General features: G+C 39.6%; 1 protein-coding gene across 1 annotated transcript in view; it reads left to right on the top strand.

The window, feature by feature from the left end:
- Positions 1-25,521, top strand: part of nol6 (nucleolar protein 6 (RNA-associated)) — a 110,431-nt gene that overhangs the window by 73,431 nt on the left and 11,479 nt on the right. Inside the window, exons 16-23 of the mRNA XM_048604782.1 lie at positions 2,548-2,665; positions 7,770-7,924; positions 9,720-9,883; positions 11,268-11,420; positions 12,827-12,924; positions 15,041-15,165; positions 16,564-16,653; positions 24,110-24,310. Coding sequence (XP_048460739.1) covers positions 2,548-2,665; positions 7,770-7,924; positions 9,720-9,883; positions 11,268-11,420; positions 12,827-12,924; positions 15,041-15,165; positions 16,564-16,653; positions 24,110-24,310 — 1,104 coding nt within the window. The remainder of the gene's footprint in view (positions 1-2,547; positions 2,666-7,769; positions 7,925-9,719; positions 9,884-11,267; positions 11,421-12,826; positions 12,925-15,040; positions 15,166-16,563; positions 16,654-24,109; positions 24,311-25,521) is intronic.

Raw genomic sequence — 25,521 nt, 5'->3', positions numbered from 1 at the left:
CTTCTTCAGAAAACGAAGAAGGGTCTAGGCCCGAAATGTCAGCCTTCCTGCTCCTCTGATGCTGCTTGGCCTGCTGTGTTCATCCAGCTCTACACCTTGTTATCTCAGATTCTCCAGCATCTGCAGTTCCTGCTACCTCCTCCAAAACTGCATTAGGAATATCAAATCTTAAGACCAAGGTGGTGGTGTTCCCATCCACCTGGTGCTGTTGTTTTCAATTGTAGTGATTGTGGGTTTTGAAGGTGGTGTTCAAGCAGATTTGGTGAAATTCTTTTAGATGAGGCCATTGGTGGAGGGTGTAAATGTTGATCTGGTGCCAATCAAATGGCTATTTTGTCCTGGATGGTGATGAGTTTCTTTTACTGTTCGAGATGAAGTCATTCAGGAAAATGGAGAGTATTCTGTCACTCTTGACCTGTGCCTTGTAGTAGCTGGACAGGCTTTGGGGAGTCAAGAGGTGGATTATTCATTGCAGTAATGTTTAACCTCTAACACAGGCTTGGATTCCATAGTATTTAGATGGCTCATTCATTTCAGATCGAGGCTTGAATCTGACTGTTCGTAACCTTGAACAGAAAAACATGTTGGGTTCTTCCATCATTGAGGATGAGGGTATTTGTGGAGCCTCCTCCTCCAGTGAGTTGTTTAATTGTCCACCACCATTCATGACTGGATGTGGCAGGGTTGCAGAGCTTAGATTTGATCCGTTGGTTGCGGGATTGCTTAGCTTTGTTTGTCACTTGCTGCTTATGTTGTTTGACATGCAAGTAGTCCTGTTTGGTAACTTCACCAGGTTGACGCTTCATGTTTAAGTATGACTGGTGCTGCTGCTGGCCTGCTGTCCTGCACTTTGCATTGAACCAGGGCTGACCCCCTGGCTTGATGGTAATGGTTGAGAAGGGAATATGTTGGGACATCTTCAGTTACTAGATCTGTTTGAAGTCTCTCCTATTTAGGCACAGTCGTAGTGTAACACAACATGGTGTAAGATATTATAAATAGAAAGATGAATCTCTCCACAAGGACTTTGTGGTGGTTACTGTTAATGATACCATCATGGACCGATGCACCTGCAACTAACAGATTGGTGACAGTGAGATCAAGTATGTTTTTCCCAAGTATGTGTTCTCGCCTCCTGCCGCAGACCCAGCCTAGCAGCTCTGTCCTTTAGGAACTGACCAGCTCAATCAGTCATGTTGCTGCCGAGCCACTCTTGGTTGTGAACATTGAAATCCCCCATCCAGAGTACATCTTATGCCTTTGCCACTCTCAGTGCTTTGGAGGAATACAAAGTCATCAGCTGACAGAGGATGGTACATAGTAATGTTGAGGTTTACAGTGTCTAGGTCAATGTCATGTGGCCCCTCCAGTTTCATTAAGATTGCTTACTTCTGCTTACGTAAATGTGGGAGAGGCATTGACGTAGTATTAATGTCACTGGACTAGTATTACTCAGTTCCAAGTTAAATGCTGTGACGACATTAACTTGTGTCCTATCATGGCAGATCTGGAATTAAAAGCTAGTCTGATTGTAGCTGGGAAACCATTGCCAATTGTCGTAAAACCCATCTTGTTCGCTGATGTCCTTTTGGAAAGGAAATCTGCCATCCTTACCTGGCCAAGGGCAATAAGGAACAGACCACCAAGGCAGACCTTGCTGGCAATGTCCGCATCCCATGAAAGAATAAAAGAAAATCCACTCCAGCCCACTTGCTGTTGTAAGCCTCAGCCTGTATTCATAGTCAACTTGACAATTCCAGTGTTCTCCTGGTTGGACTCTTTTGTTTGTCTCCATAAACTTGAGGTCATCCCAACTTTCACAGAATCCCACTCACCCATTACATCCCACTAAACTATGTTGGCTTCTAGTTAGACAAACTGGTTTAAATTCAGTTTTAAAATTCTCATTCTTGTTCTCATATTTCTCCCTACCTTTAGTCCTCCTTATCTGTATAACCATCTCTCACCCTGTCATACTTTGAAATCTCCACACTCTTACGTTAAGCGAACACTGGTTTTAATCATTCGATCATTGGTGTGCAGTGCTTCAGGCTCTAAGCTATGAAATATCCTCCCTAAACTTCACCATCAATCTAACTCACATTTTTTCCTTGAAGATGGCAGTTAAAATCTGTCTTCCTTTTTGAACAATTTTTTCGTTATCTGCTCTAATATCCCTCCCCCAACCATCAAATTTTAGTTTGGGATGTTTTACTACCTATATAAGTAAAAGTTGCTGTGGCTGCTTTACTAACATAGGTAAATGCACTGAAATTAAATTTGCCTTGACAACTTCCATGTATTGCCTTTTGCTAGTCAGTGCATATATCCGGGAGCTGGGAAAGAGGATAGAAAACAACCTTGTAAACAGATGGACTTCCAACATCAAACTAAGACAAAGTCAAAATGTTATATTCACTTACTAATCCCATTTGTAGGGGTTGCTAAGGTCAAGCAAATCATCTACTTCTGTACATTAATTTTTAGTTCATAAGATCTTTGCATTGCCTGTCATCTTCTTTTTAAATTTGATCTCATTCTTTACAGGTTTTTCCACCAGTACCAGTGAAACCAGACTACTCTTATTATGTCAAGGATAAGAAGAGTAAATGCCTGCTTCCTTCAAGTCAAAAGCCATGTGGTGTGTATGTCCCAGCATTGAAAGGTAAAGTCCTTAAGAAAAATTGGCTTTCATTGATCTTAGCTGTCTTGTTGACTCACCTGGTTGACATACAGCTTGTTTCTTTTCTGACACTTGGCTTCTGTATTATGCGGTTCAAAATCTGCCTTTGTTTGTAGTGGTTATCAGACCTTCAAAGTGAGTGGCAAGCAATTTGTTTTGTACTGGTGCAGTACAGGAAACTTTGAATGGTTGAACGTTCAATTCTAGAATGGAAATATTGTGGTTTGAACCTTAGTCTCAGCTGTAATAAATCTCCATTTTTCCTATGTTTGCCAACAAGGGCAGTTATGGAGTCATAGAGATATACAGCACGGAAACTGACCCCTACGTCCAACTCGTCCATGCTGACCAATTAACCTATATAAATCTAGTCCCATTTGCCAGCACACGCATATATCCCTCTAAACATTTCTAATTCATATACCCAACCAGATGCCTTTTAAATGTTGTAATTATACCAGCATCCATCACTTCCTCTGGCAGCTCATTCCATACACGCACCACCCTCTGCATGAAAAAGTTGCCCCTTAGGTCCCTTTTTAATCTTTCCCCCCTCTTTTTAAACCTATATCTTCTAGTTTTGGACTCCCCCACCCCACCCCAGGGAAAAGACCTTGCCTATTTACCCTATCCATGCCCCTCATGATTTTATAAACCTTTATAAGGTCACCCCTCCGCCTCTGATGCTAGAGGGAAAATAGCCCCACCCTATTCAGCCTTTCCTTCTAGCGTAAACCCTCCAACCCTGGCAACGTCCTTGTAAATCTTTTCTAAATCCTTTCAAGTTTTACAACATCCTTCCCATAGCAAGGAGACCAGAATTGCATGCAGTTTTCCAAAAGTGGCCTAACCAATGTCCTGTACAGTTGCAACATGACCTCCCAACTCCTATACTCAATGCACTGACTAATAAAGGCAAGCCTACCAAATACCTTCTTCACTAGACCCTTCTGAGGAAGGGTCACCGGACCCAAAACGTTAACTCTGTTTTCTCCTTCACAGATGCTGCCAGACCTGCTGAGCTTTTCCAGCAACTTTGTTTTTGTTCCTGATTTACAGCATCCGCAGTTCTTCTGGTTTTTACCTTCTTCGCTATCCTATCTACCTGCGACTCCACTTTCAGGGAACTATGAACCTGCACCCCAAGGTCTCTTTGTTCAGCACCATTCCCACAGACTTTACCATTAAGTGTATAAGCCCTGCCCTGATTTGCGTTTTCAAACTGCAGCACCTCATGTTTATCTCAATTAAACTTTGTCTGCCACTCCTGCTCATTGGCCCATCTGATCAAGATCCTGTTGTGCTCTAAGGCAACCTTCTTCACTGTCCATGACACCTCCAATTTTGGTGTCATCTGCAAACTTACTAACCATACCTCCTGTATTCACATCCAAATTATTTATATATAGATGAAAAGCAGTGGTCCCAGCACTGATCCTTGTGGCATGCCGCTGGTCATTGGCCTCCAGTCTGAAAAGTTAAATACAGAATTTTTGTCCATCTTCTTAGACGCAAATGTTTTGGACAGCTGTCTCTTTACCTTGGACTGTGGAGACAATTCAGTGAGACTTTTCTAAGTCTGCTGACATGGGCATTTAACAAAGGCTGAGGTCCTATGTTTTCTCATTTCTAATAACTTTCAGGTTTCTAACCAGCTGTCCTGATTTGGGAGTGTTAGAGTCATAGTGGCCTAACTTGCCGCCCAGTTTTCATCATTAAACTAGTCCCACTTGCCTGCACTCAGTCTGTATCCCTCCATACCCATCCCATCCATGTACCTGTCTGAATGTTTCTTAAATGACGGAATTGTACTCTCTTCCACCACTACTGCTGACAGCCTGTTCCAGATGCTCACCACCCACCATGTGAAAAAAATGCTCCTCCGGACCCTTCTGTATCTCTCCCCTTTCCCCTCTCACCTTAAACCTATGCACTCTAGTTTTAGACTCCCCTACCATGGAGAAAAGCTGTTGGCTATATACCTCATCTATGCCTCTCATTTTATACACCTCTATCAGGTCACCTCTTAGTCTGCTACGCTCCAGGGGAAAAATGCCCCAGCCTGTCCAACCTCTCCCTGTAACTCAACCTTCCAGTACTGTTAGTATCCTAGTAAATATGTTCTGCATTCTTTCTAGTTTAATAATATCCTTACAATTGTAACAAGGCATCTGGAGTCCTACACGCAATGCTGAGACCGATGAAAGCAAGCATGCCGAAAGTCGTCTTCACCACCCTGTCTATTTGTGGAGCTATGAACCTGTACCCCTAGACCTCCTTGTTCTATATCACTCCACAGGGCCCTGCCATTGACCGTGTAAGTCCTGCCCTGGTTTGACCCACCAAAATGCAACACCTTCAATTACCTAAATTAAACTCCATCTGCCATATGTCAGCCCGCTGGCCCAGTTGATCATGATCTTGCTGCATTTCCAGATAACCTTCTTCATCACCCATTATACTGCCAATCTTGGTGTCATCCACAAACTTACTAACTGTTCCTCCTAAATTCTCATCCAGATCATTTATATAAATGACAAATAACGGTGGACCCATCACTGATCACTGATCCCTGTGGCACACCGCTGGTCATAGGCCTCCAGTCTGAAAAACAACCCTGTATCACCATCCTCTTTCTTCTACTGTCAAGCAAATTTTTTATCCAGTTGGCTCCTCTCCCTGGATCCTGTGACATTTAACCTTACTCAACAACCTACCATGCAGTACCTTGTCAAAGATCTTGCTAAAGTCCTTGTAGACAACATCTGCCACACTGCCCTCATCTACTTTCTTGATCACCCCTTCAAAAAACTCAATCAAGTTTGTAAGACATGATTTCCCGTGCATAAAGCCATGCTGACTATCTTAAATGAGTCTTTGCCTCTCCAAATGCCTGTAGATCCTGTCTCTCAGAATCCCCAACTTACCCACCACAGATGTTAGGCTCACAGGTCTATAGTTTCCAGGCATTTTCCTGCAGCCTATTTTAAATAATGGCACAAAATTAGTCATCCTCCAACCTTCAGACACTTCACCTGTGGCTGTCAATACGAAATCTCCCCTAGGGGCCCTGCAATTTCCACCCTAGCCTCCCACAAAGTCCTGAGATACTCTTTTTCAGGTCCTGGGGAGTTATCTACCTTAATGCTTTTTAAGACTTTCAGCACCTCCTCTTCTCTAATGTGGACTGTCTTCAAGACATTTAAGACTTCAAGAACTAAAACCTTCTGCTGAGGTAACTTGTTCCTGAACTGCCTGAGATCCCTTCTATGAGAGCAATTAAACTTGCTCCTGAATTCAACTCTGTTTCCAAACAAAACTTGCTTAATCCTAGATTCTTCTGAAAGTTGAACCTTGAATGTTTGCCCTACCTATCGTAGAACCAACATTATAATCAAGATTCCATGACCACTCCAAGGATCTGTAGTTGCCTGGTTTCTGACAAATGCTGGGTTTAAATCACGATTCTAGATTGTCACTCTGACCTGTTTTGTTTAAAAAACTTGTCAGAGGGCACTTTTTGAGACCCATCTCTATTTTGAAATCTCAAGTTTTAAAAATGATAGTACTTGTGTGAAGCATATATCTTTAGTGATAGAAGGACTTCTGTGGCTAAGTGGTATTGTCACTGCCTCTGGGCCAGAAGACACAGGTTCAAGTCTCACTTGCTCCAGAGGTATGTCATTAACATCTCTGGACAGGTTGATTAAAGCTATTTACAAATATCAAGCAAAGGCATGTTTTAAATGGGAGGTGACAAGGACCTGAATAATAACATTTTTAATAACATAAGTATATAGCATAATCAGAATTTCCAGAAGATTTCAGTCTTTATAGACTGATTTTAGACCAGGTTTTCAAGTTGATTTGGATATTAAACATTATTTTATAGCTAATGAGTAAAATAATTGGGTAGTCAAAAAGCACAACTTTTTTTATATAATAACTTAGTGATGTGAAACGTAAAACTTTGTGTGACTCTGACTTGCTCTGAGATTATTTCTTTGGCTCCTTATATGCTGCTTTCCATTTTTAAAAAAATGCCCTGAGATATTTGCTCACAGATGTTGAGTTGGGTATTACAACTTCATATCTGCTGTAAATATGTCCTTCGGTTCATTGGTATAAATAACTCTTACAGGTGTATTCAGCTTATATTTGTTATCAGCTTACATAGTGTTGTAACTGAGGGTGAATATCTCTGTGTCTGTCTTTCCCCCTCTCTCTGTCTGTCTCTCCCTCTGTCTCCCTCTGTCTCTGTCTGTCTCTGTCTCCTCTCCCAACACCCTCCAGAACTTGTAATCAGGTTGCACTCAACTTCATTTATCTCTTATGCTGTTCCATTTTGGTGGACTATCTGTATTGCCTATTCGTGATAATCTTTCTGTTCAGTTACTAGTTATTGAACTTGCATTTTGTCCTTGCTCTGAAGTAGAGCTTCTTCAGTCTGCTGCCTTGTTTATTTTGTAGCCACTGAAATCAAACTGACAATTTTCAGTTAAATTGATTTACCTTCCCTACACCCGTGAGCTCTCTCGACTTTTGTTGAATAGGGTTGTCAGAGCAGCTTAAACGAGAATGTTCACTTGACTGTTTTAAAAAAAAAAAAATCTTTGGCAGATAGACTTCAGTTTAGAAACCTCGTCTAAATTCTAACCAAAATTCTCAGCACAATTTCCAGCTAATTTTATCCCTGAGAGCTATGTTTGACTCAATTATGTCGTTTTTAACATTACACACCCAAGATTTCCCAATTTAGGCACAGTCAGAATTTCCAGTCTTTATAGAGGGATTATAAAACATGTTAAAACAAGTGAATTTGGATATTAAATGTTATTTTATAGTTCATCAACACAAACTAATTGGGTACTGATGAGCTGAGCACAACTGTTTTTCACATAATTACTTTGTGCTGTGAAATGTGATGCTTTCTGTGAATCTGACTTACTGAGAGATTGTTTCTTGGCCTCCCTGTATGCTGCATTGCTGTTGAAAAATGCCCAGAGATATATGCACACAATGGCTGCTTCGGTGTTGAGCTATCCCCACAAATTTGTATAATGAAAGAGTTTTCTTTATCACTTAGTAATCTGTCACATGGAAGGGAGTGGAAAATGGCCTCAAAACAAAGATGCAATTCAACGTATCAAAGCAGCATTTCACATACGATTGGCTGACCTCCTGCACCAACAGCATCAACTTACTTCCCATCCTTCAGCCACACATGTTGATGTGTATAAGGTATGTCAGAATGTCGTTGCCAGACAAACCCGTATTGTTCTCGACACTAGTATTAATCTATTGTAAATTTCTTTTGATGTTGCATAAGAACATTGCAAATAGTCAGGAAACAAAATTGTAGAGGCTAGTTTAAAAAATGAAGCTTTTCAAAATCAGAAAAACTGAGTTTGGCGCAAAAAGAGAGGCTTTTTTTTTCAGTTAATTTGAGCTAAGAGTGGAGAGTTAGAAAAAGTAATACATTCTTTCTGGTGTTTGATTTTAATGAACAATCTGAGCTAATGTTTTTCTGTCTTAGCCAATAAAGAGATACCTGTGATGGAGGTGGTGATGAGCCTTAAGACAAAGGAGCAAAAGTAGGTCATTCTGTCCATTGAACCTGCTGCAGCATTCAATGAGATCATGGCTGATCTGATCATCTTTCACTCCAGTTTCCTGCCTTTTCCCCCATAATCCTTGATTCCCTTAATGATTATGAGTCTGCCTATCTCAGCTTTGATTGTACTTAGAACACATACTTGACAATCTTGTGCTGTCAGCAACTCTGAGAGAAAAACATCTTCCTCATCTCTGTCTTAGCTGGGTGACTTCTTACTGAGATTATGTCCTTTGATCCTAGACTCTCCCACAAGAGGGAAATAACTATCCACATCTATCCAGTCCAGTCCACTAATAATCTTATATTTCAATAAGGTCTCCTCTCTTTCTTCTTGAGATAGTTTCTTTGGACAAGATTGTGAGACTAATTGTGTTTAGAAATCCAACGTCCTTGACATCTTTGGCCAAAAATCATTCTGCAAGAGAGCTTTGGGTTTTTAATATGCAGGGCTCCAATAACAAGCATGTAAAGAGGAAAACCAAAATTATTCTGAGCATTAAGCTTGAATTAACTCCAGATTTGTAATACTTAACATTTATTTGCCTCTTTATATGCCTTATACACTGAACTATACATTACAGTAACTTGTAAAACCTCCATTAACAGTACCTTACAAAACACCTAGAAGGTCAAACACAGCAGATACCAATAAGTAAGTCCCTGTCTAAGCCATCCTGATTTGGAAATATATTGCTCTTTCGTTGTTGCTGATTCAAAATTCTGGAAGATGCTTCCTAATAGCACAGTAGGTTCATCACATCAGATGAAATGCACTTGTTTAAGAAGGTAGCTCACTACCATCTTCTTGAAACCTATTAGATAAGCATAATAAGTGCTGGCCTTTCTAGTGACGCCATATCCTGTGAGCGGAAGCAAACAAATCCTTTCAAAAATGTTCTGTGCTGTCCCAAGCAGACTGGGCATGCTGTATAGGTCTTGGGTTCCTCTCCTGGAGCCCTACAAGACGTACTTTTATGATTGATCTGCTCAAAATTTTCTTCTCCATTTTCTTGAACCAGAACGATGAGCTATCTATGGTCTACGCTCTGTAACTCCTTCTCACTCATTAAACTTCTCTACCTAGCTTGTTCCCTTCATGAATTTAAATGTCAATCCAACTATACCTTTGGTCATATCTCCTATTTTTGAGGCTGGACATCCATTTTTACTCCTTTGCTTGAAATGGATTTCTGTATTAAAATGTTTTATAAATGTAATGTTGTAGTTGCCTCTTGTAACCCTTTCTGTTACATCAAAAGCCAGATTTCTACTTTGGACATTTTCATGATTGAAGAGAGGCTATGCACATTATATTTGTCCAAAAGCAGCAAGCTGTTTTTTTTTTGGGTTGAGAGATGAGCTAAAAATGGATTAAAGTCACCATCACATATTATTTAACTTGATACTGTTTCTACATAGGATGGTTATGTTTTTCGAATTCAAGTGGGATATCATAGAGAACCTCTGATTCTGAAAGAAATCCAGACACCAGATGGCATGCTAAAGTATCGGGATACTGAAGAATCCTTACATCTGGAAATGGAAACCATTCATTTACCTTACTTAACAAGTACGCTGCATGGGTAAGTGCATGTGCTGTAAGAACTCTGCATATTCTATTTCTAAATGAATTGACAGTTTCACACAATTTTAGATTTTAGAGTAAACAAAAAACAACCGGCTGGAAATTGTCAGTAGGTCTGGCAACATCCGTGGAGCAAGAAGTTGATGTCTGAGCTGATTGTGACTCTTTTTCTGAACTGACGGGACGTAGAATTGTGAGTTTTCCACCTTTCTGCTGTTGAAAGGAGGAAGGGGAGGAAAAAGAGAAGGGAACGTCTGGGATATGGTGGAGGGCAGCACAGACCAAATAATGAAGATAACATAGAGCAAAAGGCAAATGGAGCAGTAATAGTTCTAGTAACGAGAAAATAAAATTAGTCCAGAATGAGTATTAGTGACAAAATAAAGAGCAACTCTGTCTGAATTAAGTGGAAGCATGAAATCCAGATACAAACTGAGTCTTGGCAAAACAAAACCTCTGGCCTACCAGCAATTTTTGCCACTTTGTATATCTTTGTTTTTGATTGGATATTATCCTTGATTGCCTGTGTTAGTCACAGGTCCTTCTCATTAAATTCTTTGTTTTGACTGGAATACATTTTTTGCTGAGCATTCTGAAATGTCTGCTTAAATGTCTGTGGGAAATCAAACCAGTATCCTCAATTTAAGTAAGGGCAATTACAGAGATAGAAAAAAAAAGCACTGCCTAAAATGGGCTGATAAAGTAGACTACGGGACAGGTCAATAGATGAATAGTGGCAGACGTTTAAGCAGACCTGCTTGTGTGCAGGACATACCTGGGCAATTTTCCACATGTCAGGTAGATGCCAGTGTTGTAACAGTGTTTGAACAACTTGGTTAGTGGTGTGGCAATTTCTTGTAAGCCAGTCTTAAGTATTATTGTCCTTTGCAGTGTTCGGTGTCTTTGGCCATTTCTTGATATCGCATGGAGTGAATCAAATTGTCTGAAACTGGCATCTGTAATGCTGGGGACCTCCAGAAGAGGCCACAGATAGATCACTGACTCGCTAGCTTGTTGCAGATGTTTCAGCCATATATTTTGCGCTGATGTGCTGGGCTTCCCCATCATTGACGGTGGAGATGTTTGTGGAGCCTCCTACTTAAGTGAGTTGTTTAAATGCCCACCACCGTTCATGACTGGATGCAGTAGGGCTGCACAGCTTAATTCTGATTCATTAGTTGCCTTATTGAGTTGCCGCAGTGCATCTTATAGATGGTACATACCGCTGCCAGTGTCATTGTTAGTGGAGGAATAAATATTGAAGGTAATGGATATGGTACCAATCAATGTGTGTGTGTTTGTCAGTTTTATCTGGTAGTATGTATTTAAATATCTTTTCCACTCATCTTTTTATATTCAGAACTAAATTTATTCTCTTCTAGACTTCAACAGCAGCATTCTGCCTACAGTGGAACATGTCGACTTTCTAAGCGCTGGATCTCCACTCAATTACTCAGAAATGATATTAGCGAGGAGAGTATTGATTTACTAGCAGCCTACCTCTTCACACAACCTGCACCACATTCACCACCTGTGTAAGCATCGATTTATGTTTTATTTGAGAAGTTGGGAGAGGGAATCTTGTGCTTTTACATTTTAAAACTTCGATGGAATCACCTTTAAGGTTTAAGGACACGAAGATTGGAGAAGCTGTGGATAGTGAGAAGGATTGCCAGAGGATATGGCAAGACATAGATAGGATGGAGTCTTAGGTGGAGAAATGGCAAATTCAGACAAATGTGAGATGATGCATTTTGGAAGGTTTGATGCAAGAGAGAGGTATACAGTCAATGGCAGAATCCTTAGAAGCATTAACACACACAGGGATTTAGTGTAGAGGTCCACAGTTTCCTGAAAGAGGCAACGTAAGTGGATAAGGTGGTCAAAAAGTTGAATCACACGCTTGCCTTCATTGGTCAAGGCAAGAGAATAAAATTTGGCAAGTCATATTGCAGCTGTGCAGAACTTTAGTTAGGCCACATCTGAAATATTGAGTACAGTTCTGGTCGCCACACTACCAGAAGGATGTGGAGGCTTTGAAGAGGGTACAGAAAAAGTTTACCAGGATGTTGACTGGTTGGGAGGGTATTAGCTATGAGGAGACATTGGACAAACTGGTCTAGGCCCGAAACGTCAGCCTTCCTGCACCTATGATGCTGCTTGGCCTGCTGTGTTCATCCAGCTCTACACCTTGTTATCTCTTATATTGGACAAACTTGGTTTGTTTTCACCTGAATGTCAGAGACTGAGGGGCAACCTGATAGAAGTTTACAAAATTATGAGATGCATGGATCGAATAGTTAGTTGGAGTCTTTTTCCCAGGGTAGAAATGTCAATTACTAGGGGACATAGGTTTGAGGTGAAAAGGCAAAAGTTTAAAGGAGATAACAGAAGAAGGGTCCAGACCCGAAACGTCAGCTTTCCTGCTCCTCTGATGCTGCCTGACCTGCTGTGTTCCTCCAGCTCCGCACCTCGTTATCTCAGACTCCAGCATCAGCAGTCCTTACTATCTCTGAGAAAGTTTTTAAAGGAGATGTGAGAAGCAAGTTTTTTTTTACATGGAGGGTAGTAAATGCCTGGAATGCAAAGCCAGAGGAGGTGACAGGGTGGATGCTGAGGCTGTTTTCCCAGTTGGAGATTTCAGAACTAGAGGTTATGGTTTCAGGAGTAAGTGGTCAACAATTTCAGACTGTATTTCTTCATTTAGAGATATATTTTTGAAAAATCGCGTTCACCAAGAGATATTGGATTAAGGCAGGAATGTGAAATTGAGGTGGGGGATCATTTGTGCATTGTAGGACAAGCACAGCCCATGATGTAATTGTACTCCTATTCCTTGTGGCTTTAGTAACTGGACAATAATAATGTGGCTGATCTCTGTAGATTTTAGTAATTTTGATTTTCTTTTTGTTATCCTTCTGCATCTTTTGTTGGCTCACAGATCTCCACAAACAGGCTTCCTTCGCTTTCTGAACCTGTTATCTACATTTGATTGGAAGAATAACCCACTAATTGTGAATCTCAATGGTGATATAAAAGGTGAGAACACATGAATGATAGCTTGCTGTTTTTAATTATTGACCGTCTGAAGGTGAATTACAAAAGATTGCATAAACTAGAATTGAACAGGTTAGATTTAAATATGCAGCAAAAGTCTAAAATAATCTCAGTTACAATTTCAAAGAATTGCGATCTGACTCAGGTTACGTAAACCGCAATGAGAATTTTATTGTTATACCACTCGATTGGGCGAAGGCAGTCTACTGTCACATTGAAATTTATGACCATTTTCTCTACTTCCAATCCATTTATATTGATTGACATGCTCCCTTCATGTTGTAAAGGTGGTGTATTTTAGGACTGCAAGTGGGAGAGCCAGCATTAGTGCAGGCATTATTTATCAAAATTTATCAAACTAAAGTAGATTTTCCTGGTTGCCTTGTTTAATTGCTGAACAGTATAATGCAGTGATAAAATATCGTTGGGTTGGGTTATGAGCCTGTGTAATAGTTGCATTTTCTTTAGCAATCTCAAATTTTTGTTTGACGTGCCCTGAATATCTCCACAGATTTTGTTGGTATGTTCTGTAATTCTTTGTGAATGCAGAAGGCATTATTTAGCTCAACAAAATTTTTGATAAGTTATGCTATTCTGTTCTTCGAGCAATAACTATTCTGCAAAGATTGGGATGCTTTTTGCTATGTAACATTTACGATTATGACTTCTCCACTTAATGCATTTTGAAGTCTCTCAACTTTTAACAATTCCACACCCAAGCTTTCCTAAGACATAATTCCTTTCTTATTGTATCATGAGTGAGTGTTTCTCAAGCAATGGCAGTGCAATGCCTGCTCTTTCTGAAAGTGCATGCACAGCTTATTCCTAATGTAACTAAGTGACTTAAGTTTGCTGCAATCAAAATCAGTGTTAGCTACTTCTTACTGCTTTCCACTTGCATCTCCAGCAAGGAGCGAAAAATAATAAGCTTCTTTTGTCTCCATGATTCTGAGATCATTTCAGCTGCTTCTTTCGTATCCATAGCCAGCTCAAGTCCTGAACTTTGCATTTTTCTAGCATTCCTTTATGATTTTTTTGCCTTTTCTCTAAGTGTGTCATGTTAACAAGATACCCTTACCCTCTCTCGTTTCAGTTCCCTTAATCATCTGACCACCCAGCTTCCCTTTCTGACCCAGATGCTAGCTCATTAATCATGATTCACATGATTCTGTTTCTGTCACAAATAGCATCTTGTGTGTTTAACTGGGACACTATTCTCTTGCATCCTTCTCCAACTGCCAGAAACCTTTGACATTGTTGACCACATCATCCCCTTTTAATTCATTTCTTCTTCTCCAGGGTATTCCCCTCCCTGGCTCCATTCTTTTCCATCCAGTCATAGCCATGGGATCTCTTGGAATGCTTTTCTTTCACACCCGTACTTTCAGCCCTGATGTTCCTGTAGGATCTATCCTTGGCTCTCCCATCTGCCAGTTTCCCATTTTTGTATTGTGTACAAATTTGAGCACAACTCAGTTTATCCCTGTCCAACTTATACATCAATACACAGTGAACTGCCTTGGAATAGTACAACTGTCTGTGGTCAACTGTTCTAAAATGTTGCACTGGGTTAACTATAATAAATAAGGGGTTACGGGAAGTGAATTATCAGTTCTGTCAACATCAAGCATCTGGTCAGGCTGTGATCGGAATCTTGCAGAGCGTAAAGCAGTAAGTATTTAGGGTCACAGATGAAGGCGGTTGCAAATTAATCAGGTCTAGTTTACTGAGCCCCATTCTGAAACCCAACCATTGCACTGAAAAAAAATTCCTTGGTCACAATTCCTACTCTATTCTGTTTCCTTATAGTGTTTCTGATTGCATCAAATTTAATCTGTAGATGTTTCTTCCTTCTATGCAATACATATATATGTTCCTTTGAGAGGAAAGCAGCAGATCATATTATATTTGAGTGTGTTGCTTAATTGGATTTGAAAATAAATGGCACAGAGCATGATCCAACAATGAGTCCACTTGTCATTAATTCTTTTCTTGATGATTTGCAAATTGGAATGCTTTCAATAGGAGATTCTGTCCAAAGTATATTAAGTAGTACGATACCACACCTGAAATGATTTTTGTTTCTATGTATTTATAGAAAGTGAATTTGCTGAGATCAAGAATGACTTTGTTGCCACAAGGACCCAGCATCCAGTTATGTTTATTGCTACACCCAATGACAGAAAGACTTCAATATGGACAAAAGGAAAGCCATCAGCTCCGGTGAGCATGGTTATTGTTTTGTTTTGTTTCGAAAGGTTTCATAAAATGTGCACATGTAGCCATGCAGTTATTTTAAAAATTATATTTAATTTACACACAGTTTTAGGATGTTGAATAATAACTTATGGGTGCATTTATCATGTCCAGTAGTTGAAGACATGCGTCTGATAGACAAAAGCAATCAGTTGACAATTCAACATTACTGCTTTAGTCCAATTGTTACTGTTGCAGTGAAAAGAAATTAAGAGGAGGCACTTTCTTTGGTGTTGGATGAGAGATAGATCACTTAAAACCTTATGGAAAACATAGGTTCAGAAAACAAAATTATTGGAAAAATAGGAAAGGAAAGGAAAAAACCATGCAGAACATTTGGTCAAACAAAATATCCAGAATTCTGAGGAATATATTGAAAGTTGATATCATAGCCTAGTGGTTACATCATTACCACGCCTGTTTAAGAATTTGAATTCGTTCTAAAAGAACTTTGAACTGAAAAGATGGTATCCAGTAAATGTGACTATAAAGCTCTTGGAATGTTGTAAAATTCTTGTTGGCTTACTATTGTAAGGGAGGAAGCTCTTGTTTGTGCTTATCTGGTCTTACCTGTATGTGAAACCATTATCGCACCACCATTTCCCAACTGCTTTCCCAAACCACTCCGTTGTAACAAACAGCTACAACCAAGAAAATGAGGAATGGTCAATAAATGTCAGCTTTTCCAAATACATCCAAACTTGAAGAATAAATGAATAAAAATATTTAAATTGTGGATTTAGAGTAGGAAATACTTGTGGCAGAGTGCTGCCTGTATCAATTTGATCATTCCCTCAAAATGAAGAGATGACTATTGCATTGTGGCGTACTACATTTTGTAGCCTTGCTTAAAATATGGCTCAGATTGAGATACAAAGGTTGATTCGGCCCTTTTGTTTAAAAATATCAAACACTGATTTTGTTAAGGCTAATTTTGTTCCATATAAAAAACCAGAAGTAGAAGCAGCAGTAGGCCATTCAGCCCTCAAACCTGATCATTAGGTTCATGGCTGATCTGATTGAGGCCTCAATTCCATTTTCCTTAACTCTCTCATGTAGATCTAACTCAGTCTTCAATATATATATGATCCAGCCCCCACTGCTGTCTGGGGTCATCTTTAGATTAATGACTTTCTGAGGAAGAAACTCTTCCTCATCTCACTTCATACAGCAATCCCTCATCCCAAGAATCAATCCAGTATGTCTTCTCTGAACTACCTCAGGTGCAGGTATTAAATTCCTCCATTAGTAAGGAGACCACATATTCAAGTACATATGAAGAAATGCCAAAGGCATTATTCAAACCTTGCACCTCCACAGTCTTTTTGGAATGAAATAAGTAGAATGATTGATCATGTTTTTCAGATTCTTCAGCGATTGGCAGAACTTGCAAGCGCATCATTGCAAACATTAGAAAGACAACTGATGGATCCATTGGATAACCATGATCTCAAGGTAATGTTTAGAATATGCAAACAGTAATTTTACATGCATTAATTTGACAATATTGATAAGTGCATGTCTTGAATTGCAAAGCATAATAATTTCAGAATCTGCCGTCATGAATCTTTTGCTTTTGTTTATGGATCTCGCTTTATCGTTCATGTGAATGATGCAATAAAATGAAGAAAGGCTGAGAGTGCTGTAAAATGTGGGGAAAAAAAATCAGAAAATTCTGCAAATAAATAGCAGGATGAGTGAGTATCTGAAAGAGATGGATGTATTAAAAGTTTTAGCATATCATCAATACTGAAATTATTGATTTTGATTTTACAATTTTGTTCCACTTGCTTTTAGCTTTCATGTTGTCACTGATAATGAATGGTCTTTTAGGAACATAGACCCTGAAAGTAATATGATTTTAATAGCTGCTTTCAGTGTTATAAAAGTACTGCGTAAAGTGCATTAGTAGCTGGGAGTTCTCCAGTTGTTTGATTTTGGGGACGTTAAAGTGAGATATGCTTAAAAAATAAGCCTTTTATCCACCATGTCATGTAGATGTAACAATACTGCAAAGGCTTAAAATTAACAGTCAGGGAATTTTATGTTTTCAGTTTTTTCCTTCAGCCCCATTTTTGGTCGTTTTCATTTAGTCTGGTTTGCAATGGAGACGAGTGCCAACAACAAGGATTCAATTCCCACACTGCTGAGATCATGCCTTCTCGGGGTGGTGACCCACAGGTTCAGCTCACCACCAATCATGTCTCTATCTGAGAGTACAGCCCTATGACCCTCTGGAACTATGGTGACTCTACCAATCCTGAGATTTTGATCACTAGTTCAAGATTTTTCAACCAACAGGAACATTCTCGCGTCTCATCTTTCTCAAGAATTTTATTTGCTTCAATGGGATTACCTTTTGTTCTTAACTTTTGGGAAGATTTCTCACAATTCAGGAATTAGTCTAGTGAACTTTTGTTTCAATCCCTCTAAGGCAAGTGCAATATTTGCTTCCTTCAATAAGGAGATGGCGATTGTTCACCCCAATCTCGGTGCGTTTTCATTAAGGTTCTTTATAGCAATGCTGCCACCAAGGCTGGAGGACTTCTATTATTCCACAAGTCACAACATAAAATAAAAATACTTTTTCTAGTCATTAGTTATATTATTAATATTTATACCAACTTTTAGAACAAACAAGATTTGTTCATCAAGTACAATTACATTTTCAATGGAGATGCAATAATTGATTAACATACATAGTATTTGAGAAGTATAATACTTAGCTTCTAAGTATCCAAATTGCATGTGTACGCACACACATGCACACTAGCACATGCATAATCACGCATTGACACATTCTCTTTGGGGGGTGGAAGACATTTCTCTGCAGGTATTAGATTTCTGAAAAAAATGGCCAATAGGTTATTCTTGAAAATAAAAGGATAGAGTGTAGAATGTCTTGGGATCTGTTGCCTTGAATTTCTAGCCGTTGTGGTCAAGTCACTCATTGAGCACAGTAGATCTGTAGTCAGATCTTTATTGATTGGCACGGGCAAGTGTTCTTTGTTTTATTACCATAATGCACAGCTTGGTTCAGCTTTGACATCTTCTTGCACTTGAGCTGTTTGTTTTTAAAACAAACTTTTTTTAAAGCTAAACAAAACGTTGACAAATGGCTAAGTTGGTTGTAATTCTCAATGGGACCTGCCTGTTGCCCACTCTATGGTAGTCTACTCACCCGACATACCTTCGTAGGGAGTCTGTTAGCTCAATGGCTGGATACTGGTTTGCAATACAGAGTGATAGCAACACCGTGGGTTTAATTCCTGCACCGGCTGAGGTTACTGTGAAACGCTGTTCTTCTCAGCCTCTCCTCTCACCTGAGGTCTGGTGACCCTCGGGTTAAACCACCACTAGTTATCTCTCTCTCATGAAAGAGCAGCCCACTGGTCTAGTTGGGCTATGGCAACTTTACCTTTTTACCATACTTTCATAGTTGCCTTCTGTGTAGATTTAGGACCCTGGTTTCAGATTGGAAAATTGTACTTTCCACCTCAATGAGGAATTTTATCATATTATTGTTAACACTTCCCAAAGAACCCCACACATCAAAATTATTAACTAACCCCTTCTGATTGCACAATATTAAATCAAGGATTCCCTAGTTGGTTCCTCAACATACTGTCTAAAAAAAATCCTTTTTGTACACACTTCCAAGAATTCATCTCCCTTAGTATTATAGCTAATGTGGTTTACACAAGCCTATATAAAGTCACTCATGATCCTTGTTACATGTTTTTCTAATTCCTTGTTTAATGTGGTTCCCTACTTTACTGTAGACAACTCCTACTAATATTTTCTAAACTTTTTGTTTCCTAGCTCCAGGCACACTGACTCTACATGTAGATTTTTTTGAAGAAATATCCCTTCTCAATATTGCACCAATTCTGTTCTGATTATGCACTATCCAAACAATGCCACTCAACATCATTTTACCTGCCCTTCCTAAATATTGCATACTGTTGGATATTCAAGGGTCTGTCTCAGGATACAGAGTAGGCTATTTAAAACTGAGATGAGGAAACATTTCTTTACTCAGTGGTGATCATATTGAATGGTGAAGCAGGCTGAATGGTCGACGACTCCTAGTTTCTGCGTGCCCACCTGTGGTCACTGTCCAGCCATATCTCTGTAATTTCAATCATATCATAACTACAACTATTTGGATTGTTATTTCATCTGCCTTATTGCAAGCACTCTGTGCATTCAGATACAGTACTTTTAGACTTGTCTTTTTAATATATTTGCGCAATTTTTTTTTACTCTGGCTCTATATACAGCTAGCCCTTGTTTCCTCTGCCTTCCACTTTTGTACTTTTCATTTTTATCATGTTTTCTTCATTCTTGTCTCAAGTTCCCATCCCTCACCAATCTACTATGGACACTTTCCTGCTGTATCAGCAAAGATATTGGTCCCACTCTTGCTGGGGTGCAACCTGTCCAGCTTGTAGAAAGATCCTTTCTTTCACAAAGTCGGTTCCTATGCTTCAGGAATCTGAACTTTTCCTTGACACATCATCTCTCCAGGTAGTTATTCATCTGGTCTAGTCTCCTATTCTTGATCTCACTAACATGTGGCATTTGAGTAATCTTCCAGTTATTACTTTTGGGGACCTGCTTTTCAATTTATTTCTTAGCACCCTGTATTCTGCTTGTAGTTCTCTGTTTACCAATGTCATTGGTGCAGACATGGACAATTATCTATGGCTGTTTCCTGTTCCCCTTCAGGATGGCCTTCAGCTGCTCAGTGACATCCTTGAGCTTGGAAGGTAACATACCAAAAAAAAAAAAAAGAACTGCATATGCTAGAAATCAGAAATGAAAACCGAAAGCACTGGAAAAATTCAGCAGGTCTGGTAGCATCTGTGGAGAGAAAACAGTTAACGTTTCAGGTCCAGTGACTCTTCTTCGGAATAGGCAACATACCATCTTGGTCACATGTTTGCAACTGTAGAAATTTCTGTCTGTTCTCCTTACGATGGAATCCGCCATCATTATCCCTCTGCTCCCAACACCACACAGTTCAGCCAATCATGATGCTGCAGTCTTGGCCTTTGCTGCATTCCCCTAAGCAACGACCTCCACCAGTCTTCAAAATGCAGAATTTCGCAGAGAGGGAGATGGACATAGGGCACTTGCTGTCTAGTGCTTTAACTTTGTCTGGTGCTCGCTAATTCTTTTCCTGTCCCTGTACTGTTTGCCTGCCATGCAGCCTCCTCAATGTATGTGCTACTTGTGAACATTTCAGCCTTGCAGATACTCCATAACTCCAACTGTTGCTTCGGATCTGAAATTCAGATTTCAAGTAACTGGAGACCTTTCCTGCACATATGGGCACCCTGCTTGGACCCCTGGTTACCATATTATCAAAATGATATACAGGCACTGGAGAGAGCACAGAGAGGTTTAACAGGGAGGATTCCAGAAATGTGTGGGTACACATATGAAAGAACAAAGAAAATTACAGCACAGGAACAGGCCCTTCGGCCCTCCAAGCCTGCGCTGATCCAGATCCTCTATCTAAACCTGTCGCCTATTTTCCAAGGATCTGTATCCCTCTGCTCCCTGCCCATTCACGTATCTGTCTCGATACATCTTAAATGACGCTATCATGCCCGCCTGTACACCTCCACTGGCAACGCGTTCCAGGCACCCACGACCCTCTGCGTAAAGAACTTTCCACGCATATCTCCCGTAAACTTTTCCCCTCTCACCTTGAAATTGTGACCCTAGTAATTGAGTCCCCCACTCTGGGGAAAAAGCTTCTTGCTATCCACCCTGTCTATACCTCTCATGATTTTGTAGTCCTCAATCAGGTCCCCCCTCAACCTCTGTCTTTCTAATGTAAATAATCCTAATCTACTCAACCTCTCTTCATAGCTAGCGCCCTCCATACCAGGCAACATTCTGGTGAACCTCCTCTGCACCATCTTGGTAATATGGCGACCAGAACTGTACGCAGTATTCCAAATGTGGTTGAACCAAAGTCCTATACAACTGTAACATGACCTGCCAACTCTTGTACTCAATACCCCGTCCGATGAATGAAAGCATGCCGTATGCCTTCTTGACCACTCTATCGACCTGCGTTGCCACCTTCAGGATGGACCTGAACACCCAGATCTCTCAGTGCATCAATTTTCTCCAGGGCTTTTCCATTTACCATATAGTTCGCTCTTGAATTGGATCTTCCAAAATGCATCACCTCGCATTTGCCTGGATTGAACTCCATCTGCGATTTCTCCGCCTAACTCTCCAATCTATCTATATTCTGCTGCATTCTCCGACAGTCCCCTTCACTATCTGCTACTCCACCAATCTTAGTGTCACCTGCAAACTTGCTAATCAGACCATCTATACCTTCCTCCAGATCATTGATGTATATCAGCAAAGCATTGCCAGGCTGGGTCTCAATTCTCTTGATAAACTGAAGGTTGTGGTGACCTTACAGTATGTGTTTTCATGGAGAGGATGCAGAGAAACCATATCTTCTTGACTAGAAGCCATCAGTATAAGACAGTCACCAAATAATCCAGTAAGGAATTCAGATGAAATATCTTTCCCCTGTAAAGCGGTGCCAAATGAACTTTGTGACCACTGGATGTGATTAAATCGAACAGTACAGATGTGATGGGGAAAGCTAGAGATGTATTTGAGTGAGAAAGGAATGATGGTAGACTTATGATGAAAGACGGGGGCAAGAGTCGTATGGAGCATTAACATTGGAATCACAAGGCAGAACCAAATGACCTGTTTTGTACCATATAATCCTTTAAGAGATCTCATTTTCTGTGATGAGATCATTCCCTATCATTGTTTTTTTCAAACCATACCTTTGTTGTTAGCAACCTTTGCATGTTGCTTTTACAATGCACATATCCTGCCTTTACTGTGCTAGCCAGATGAAAGGTCTGTGTTTTAAATGCTTATGTTTCAATTTTATGGTTTAATATCAGTAGTTTAGGCTATTTTTAGTTGTGTCTGTCATTATAGTATAATCACTTTGGACCTGAAGTTCATCTTTCTCTGAAGTTATCAGCATCATCTGTGAAAAATGAGGCTTTTCAAAAATTCGATTTAAGCCAGTCCTATGTTATTGTTTTATCTTTGTTTTTACATTAATTTAACTTCTAACATACTGAGATTCCTACAAATTAGAAGCCTTGATGTTTCCCCTAGCTTCTGTGACCAGTGACAAGGTTCCAACCGATGCAATTATTTAATTTATTAATATTGCAAATCAACTTATATAATAACACATTCTGTGCTTGGTTTCTTCTCGGCTTCGTTTCAAAGTTAGGTTCTTGTATAAATGCAGGATAAAGAATGTTTTATTCCTCTGCAATCTACAGTACATCATTGATCTGTCTTCAACAAAAGTCATGTGATTATGATACATTCCGGTTCAAATAGTGTGCATCATTCTTGCCATCCACTACCTATTATGGTTGCCTATTGTGCTCAATACAAACTAAATCTTCCAACAACTGAATATTAAGAGTCCAAAACTGCAATCTGTACAGTTTTAAAAAAGGATGATGCAACTTGATTGTCGTGAGAACATAATGGATCTCTTAAGTTCAAGTGCCTTTAATAGAATATGAGGCTTAACCCAAAATTAGTGGAACATTTTTAAAGGACTTAATATAGCTGTCTTGCAAAGTGCAATTTATTCCATGTTTACACAGTTAAATTTGACAGTGCCATAAGACATCATATGGATGGGGTCAATCTATAATGTGACTTGCATCTAATGCTGTCAAGTTCAGACATGTTGCTTATAGCATCTACTCCTCCAGTTTCTGTAAATTTGTTTCATTGATGTGTATTCAGTGTCAAAATTTTAACAGGTTTAGGTAATTTAGCCTCTCAATTCTGCTCCACTGTTCAGTGAGATCATGGCTAATTTGCAGTTTACATACTCTTCAATATACTAGTAAATTAATCTGGCAATCTCAGATTTAATTGAGTTAGCATCAGTTGCCATTTGTGCAAGAGTTCCAAACTTCTGCTCTTTCCTCACTCAAATTACTCTTCTTGATCTAAATTGTAGGGAATACAGTCCTAGTTTGTGTAAGGACTCCTTGTAATTTAATCTTTGGAGTTGGGTATCCTTTTGGCAAATGTACACTGAATTCCCTCCAAAGGCCAATATGTTTTTCGTAAATGCCATTGAATGGTGGAGCAGACTGGATTGGCCAAATGGTTTACTTCTGTTCCTACATCTTATAGTCTATTGGAATATGTCATTTGGATGCTCTCTATTCTACAGTAGGAATTTTTTTTCTGAAGTACTGTGTGAACTGAGGACTTCACTCAGAAGCTTAGGATCCAGTATGGCTTTATGCGTTGATTGTCTGAGCCGTCTATATTTGGAAAGTCCCCAGATGCAACCCAGAGCATGCTACGAGTGTTGAGGAGAAGGGAACGAAAAGGAAGGCCAATAATAAGGTGCAAGGCTAGATAGAATAAATGATAAAGGGATGATGATGTACAAGGCAAGCGGCGATTTTTATCTTCCTTTCCAGACTCTCTTACTTAGTGTTTGCGGGTACCATGTGGCTATTCTTTATGTGGACATTGTTAAGTCGTTATTTGACTTCATTTCCTAAAGTACTAGCCAAACTTTCAGCAAGGTACCTGTCAGCAGCCACAGATCTAGATAAGTTTGCTGAATTGAGTGCTTTACTTCTATTGTGCCCCAGAATTAAAATCGGCTAACAATGCAAAAAAAAAGTTTTTACAGATCTTTATGGATTGAATAATTATTTGTAAAATCGAATCCGTTTGATTGAAGTATATTCTCACAGGTTTTCTGAAGTTTTTGTGTGGAGACCTCGTATGTATCTGAAAGAAAATCTCAGTAAAAACTAACTGATCAGTCAGTTTTTGTTTCTTTCTCATTTAGACGGTATTCCGACCACCTTTAGATATTTATGATGTATTCATTCACTTGAACCCCAAGTACGTTCCAAGACATCTTGAAGCAATTGACAGGCCAAAAGTTACGTATAGCAGAGGAACACTAAAGAATGATGCCAAAGGCAGCTTTTTTAAAATGCCGGTGGTGGACTATGACCCTGTACGGTGTTACCTTCGTGAACTGAGGGTGAGTATTTTGTGTTAATTGTGCAACATCTAGTCAATATCCTGTGTGATATAATGCAGAGGCTGTTACTCTTCTGTTTGCTCAGAAATTTTAATATTGCTGATTTAAAAGTAAAGCTACAGGAAGTACAACTCTAGATTAAGAATAACATATTAACGTATCATGTCGAGGAAATATTTTGATGCTAAATTGAGTAATATGCTTTAGCATTTAATATCATGCACACGATTGGAACAGGCTATTTTGGTTTATTTGCCCAGCTCCAGAGATTAAAAACTATGCACATTATCTTTCAATTCTGTTTTGATGTTCCCAGCTTTGATTACCTCTTTAGATAGTTCATTACAAGACATCACATTTCTTCCACCTATTCTCTTTCTTTCCTCATTGCTATTCTTGGGCCATGGTGAAGAACTCCTTATAGTTCAACTTGTCATTGACTCTCATGCACCTCATATCTCCTTCTGAGATTCCCTTGGGGGTAAGAAGAATTTTTTTTGATATATGATTTAAGCTGCAGCCATCAAGTATTCATTGTATCTTATATTTTACACTTAAATATTTTTGTCATGTATGAAATATCTGACACCCAGGGTGGAATCTAGTGTGGCTCCCAGGAGCAGGAAGCAAGTTGGCTGAGTTGCTTAAAACATCCTGGTGGCAGGATGAACATAATAAACCTACAAAATAAGAACAGAAGTAGACCATCCAACCCCTTGAACCTATGCCATCATTCAATAAGATGAGGGCTGATTTGATTATGTTTCACATTCCATATTCTGATCTACCCTGATACTCTTTGATTGTCTTGCCTAATGAGAATCTATCCACGTCTATCTTAAAAATATTCAGTGAACCTGTCTCTACCCTTTTAGGGGACAGAGTGTTCCAAAGTCACACAACCCCCTGAGAGAAAAAAGTTCTCATTTCTGTCCTGAAAAGGTGACCCTTAAGTTCAAAACAGCTCTCCCTCAATCTGAACTGACGCACAAGAGGAAGCATCCTTTTCACATCTACCTTGTCAAAACCATTCAGGATCTTATGCACTTCAATCAGATCATCTCTCACTCTTCGAAACTCCAGTAAAAACAAGTCCAGATTGTCAAACTGTCCTCCAAAGATAACCCACTCAGCCCGCATATCAGTCTGGTAATCTTCCTCTGAACGGTGTCTGATGCATTTACATCTTCCTTAAATAAGGAGGTGAAAAT

This window comes from Rhincodon typus, chromosome 1 (assembly GCF_021869965.1).
Source record: "Rhincodon typus isolate 14 chromosome 1, sRhiTyp1.1, whole genome shotgun sequence".
In the NCBI taxonomy this organism is placed as follows: Eukaryota; Metazoa; Chordata; class Chondrichthyes; order Orectolobiformes; family Rhincodontidae; genus Rhincodon; species Rhincodon typus.
Note: the sequence above shows the minus strand (reverse complement) of the source record. Positions and strands in the feature narration are given on the sequence as shown.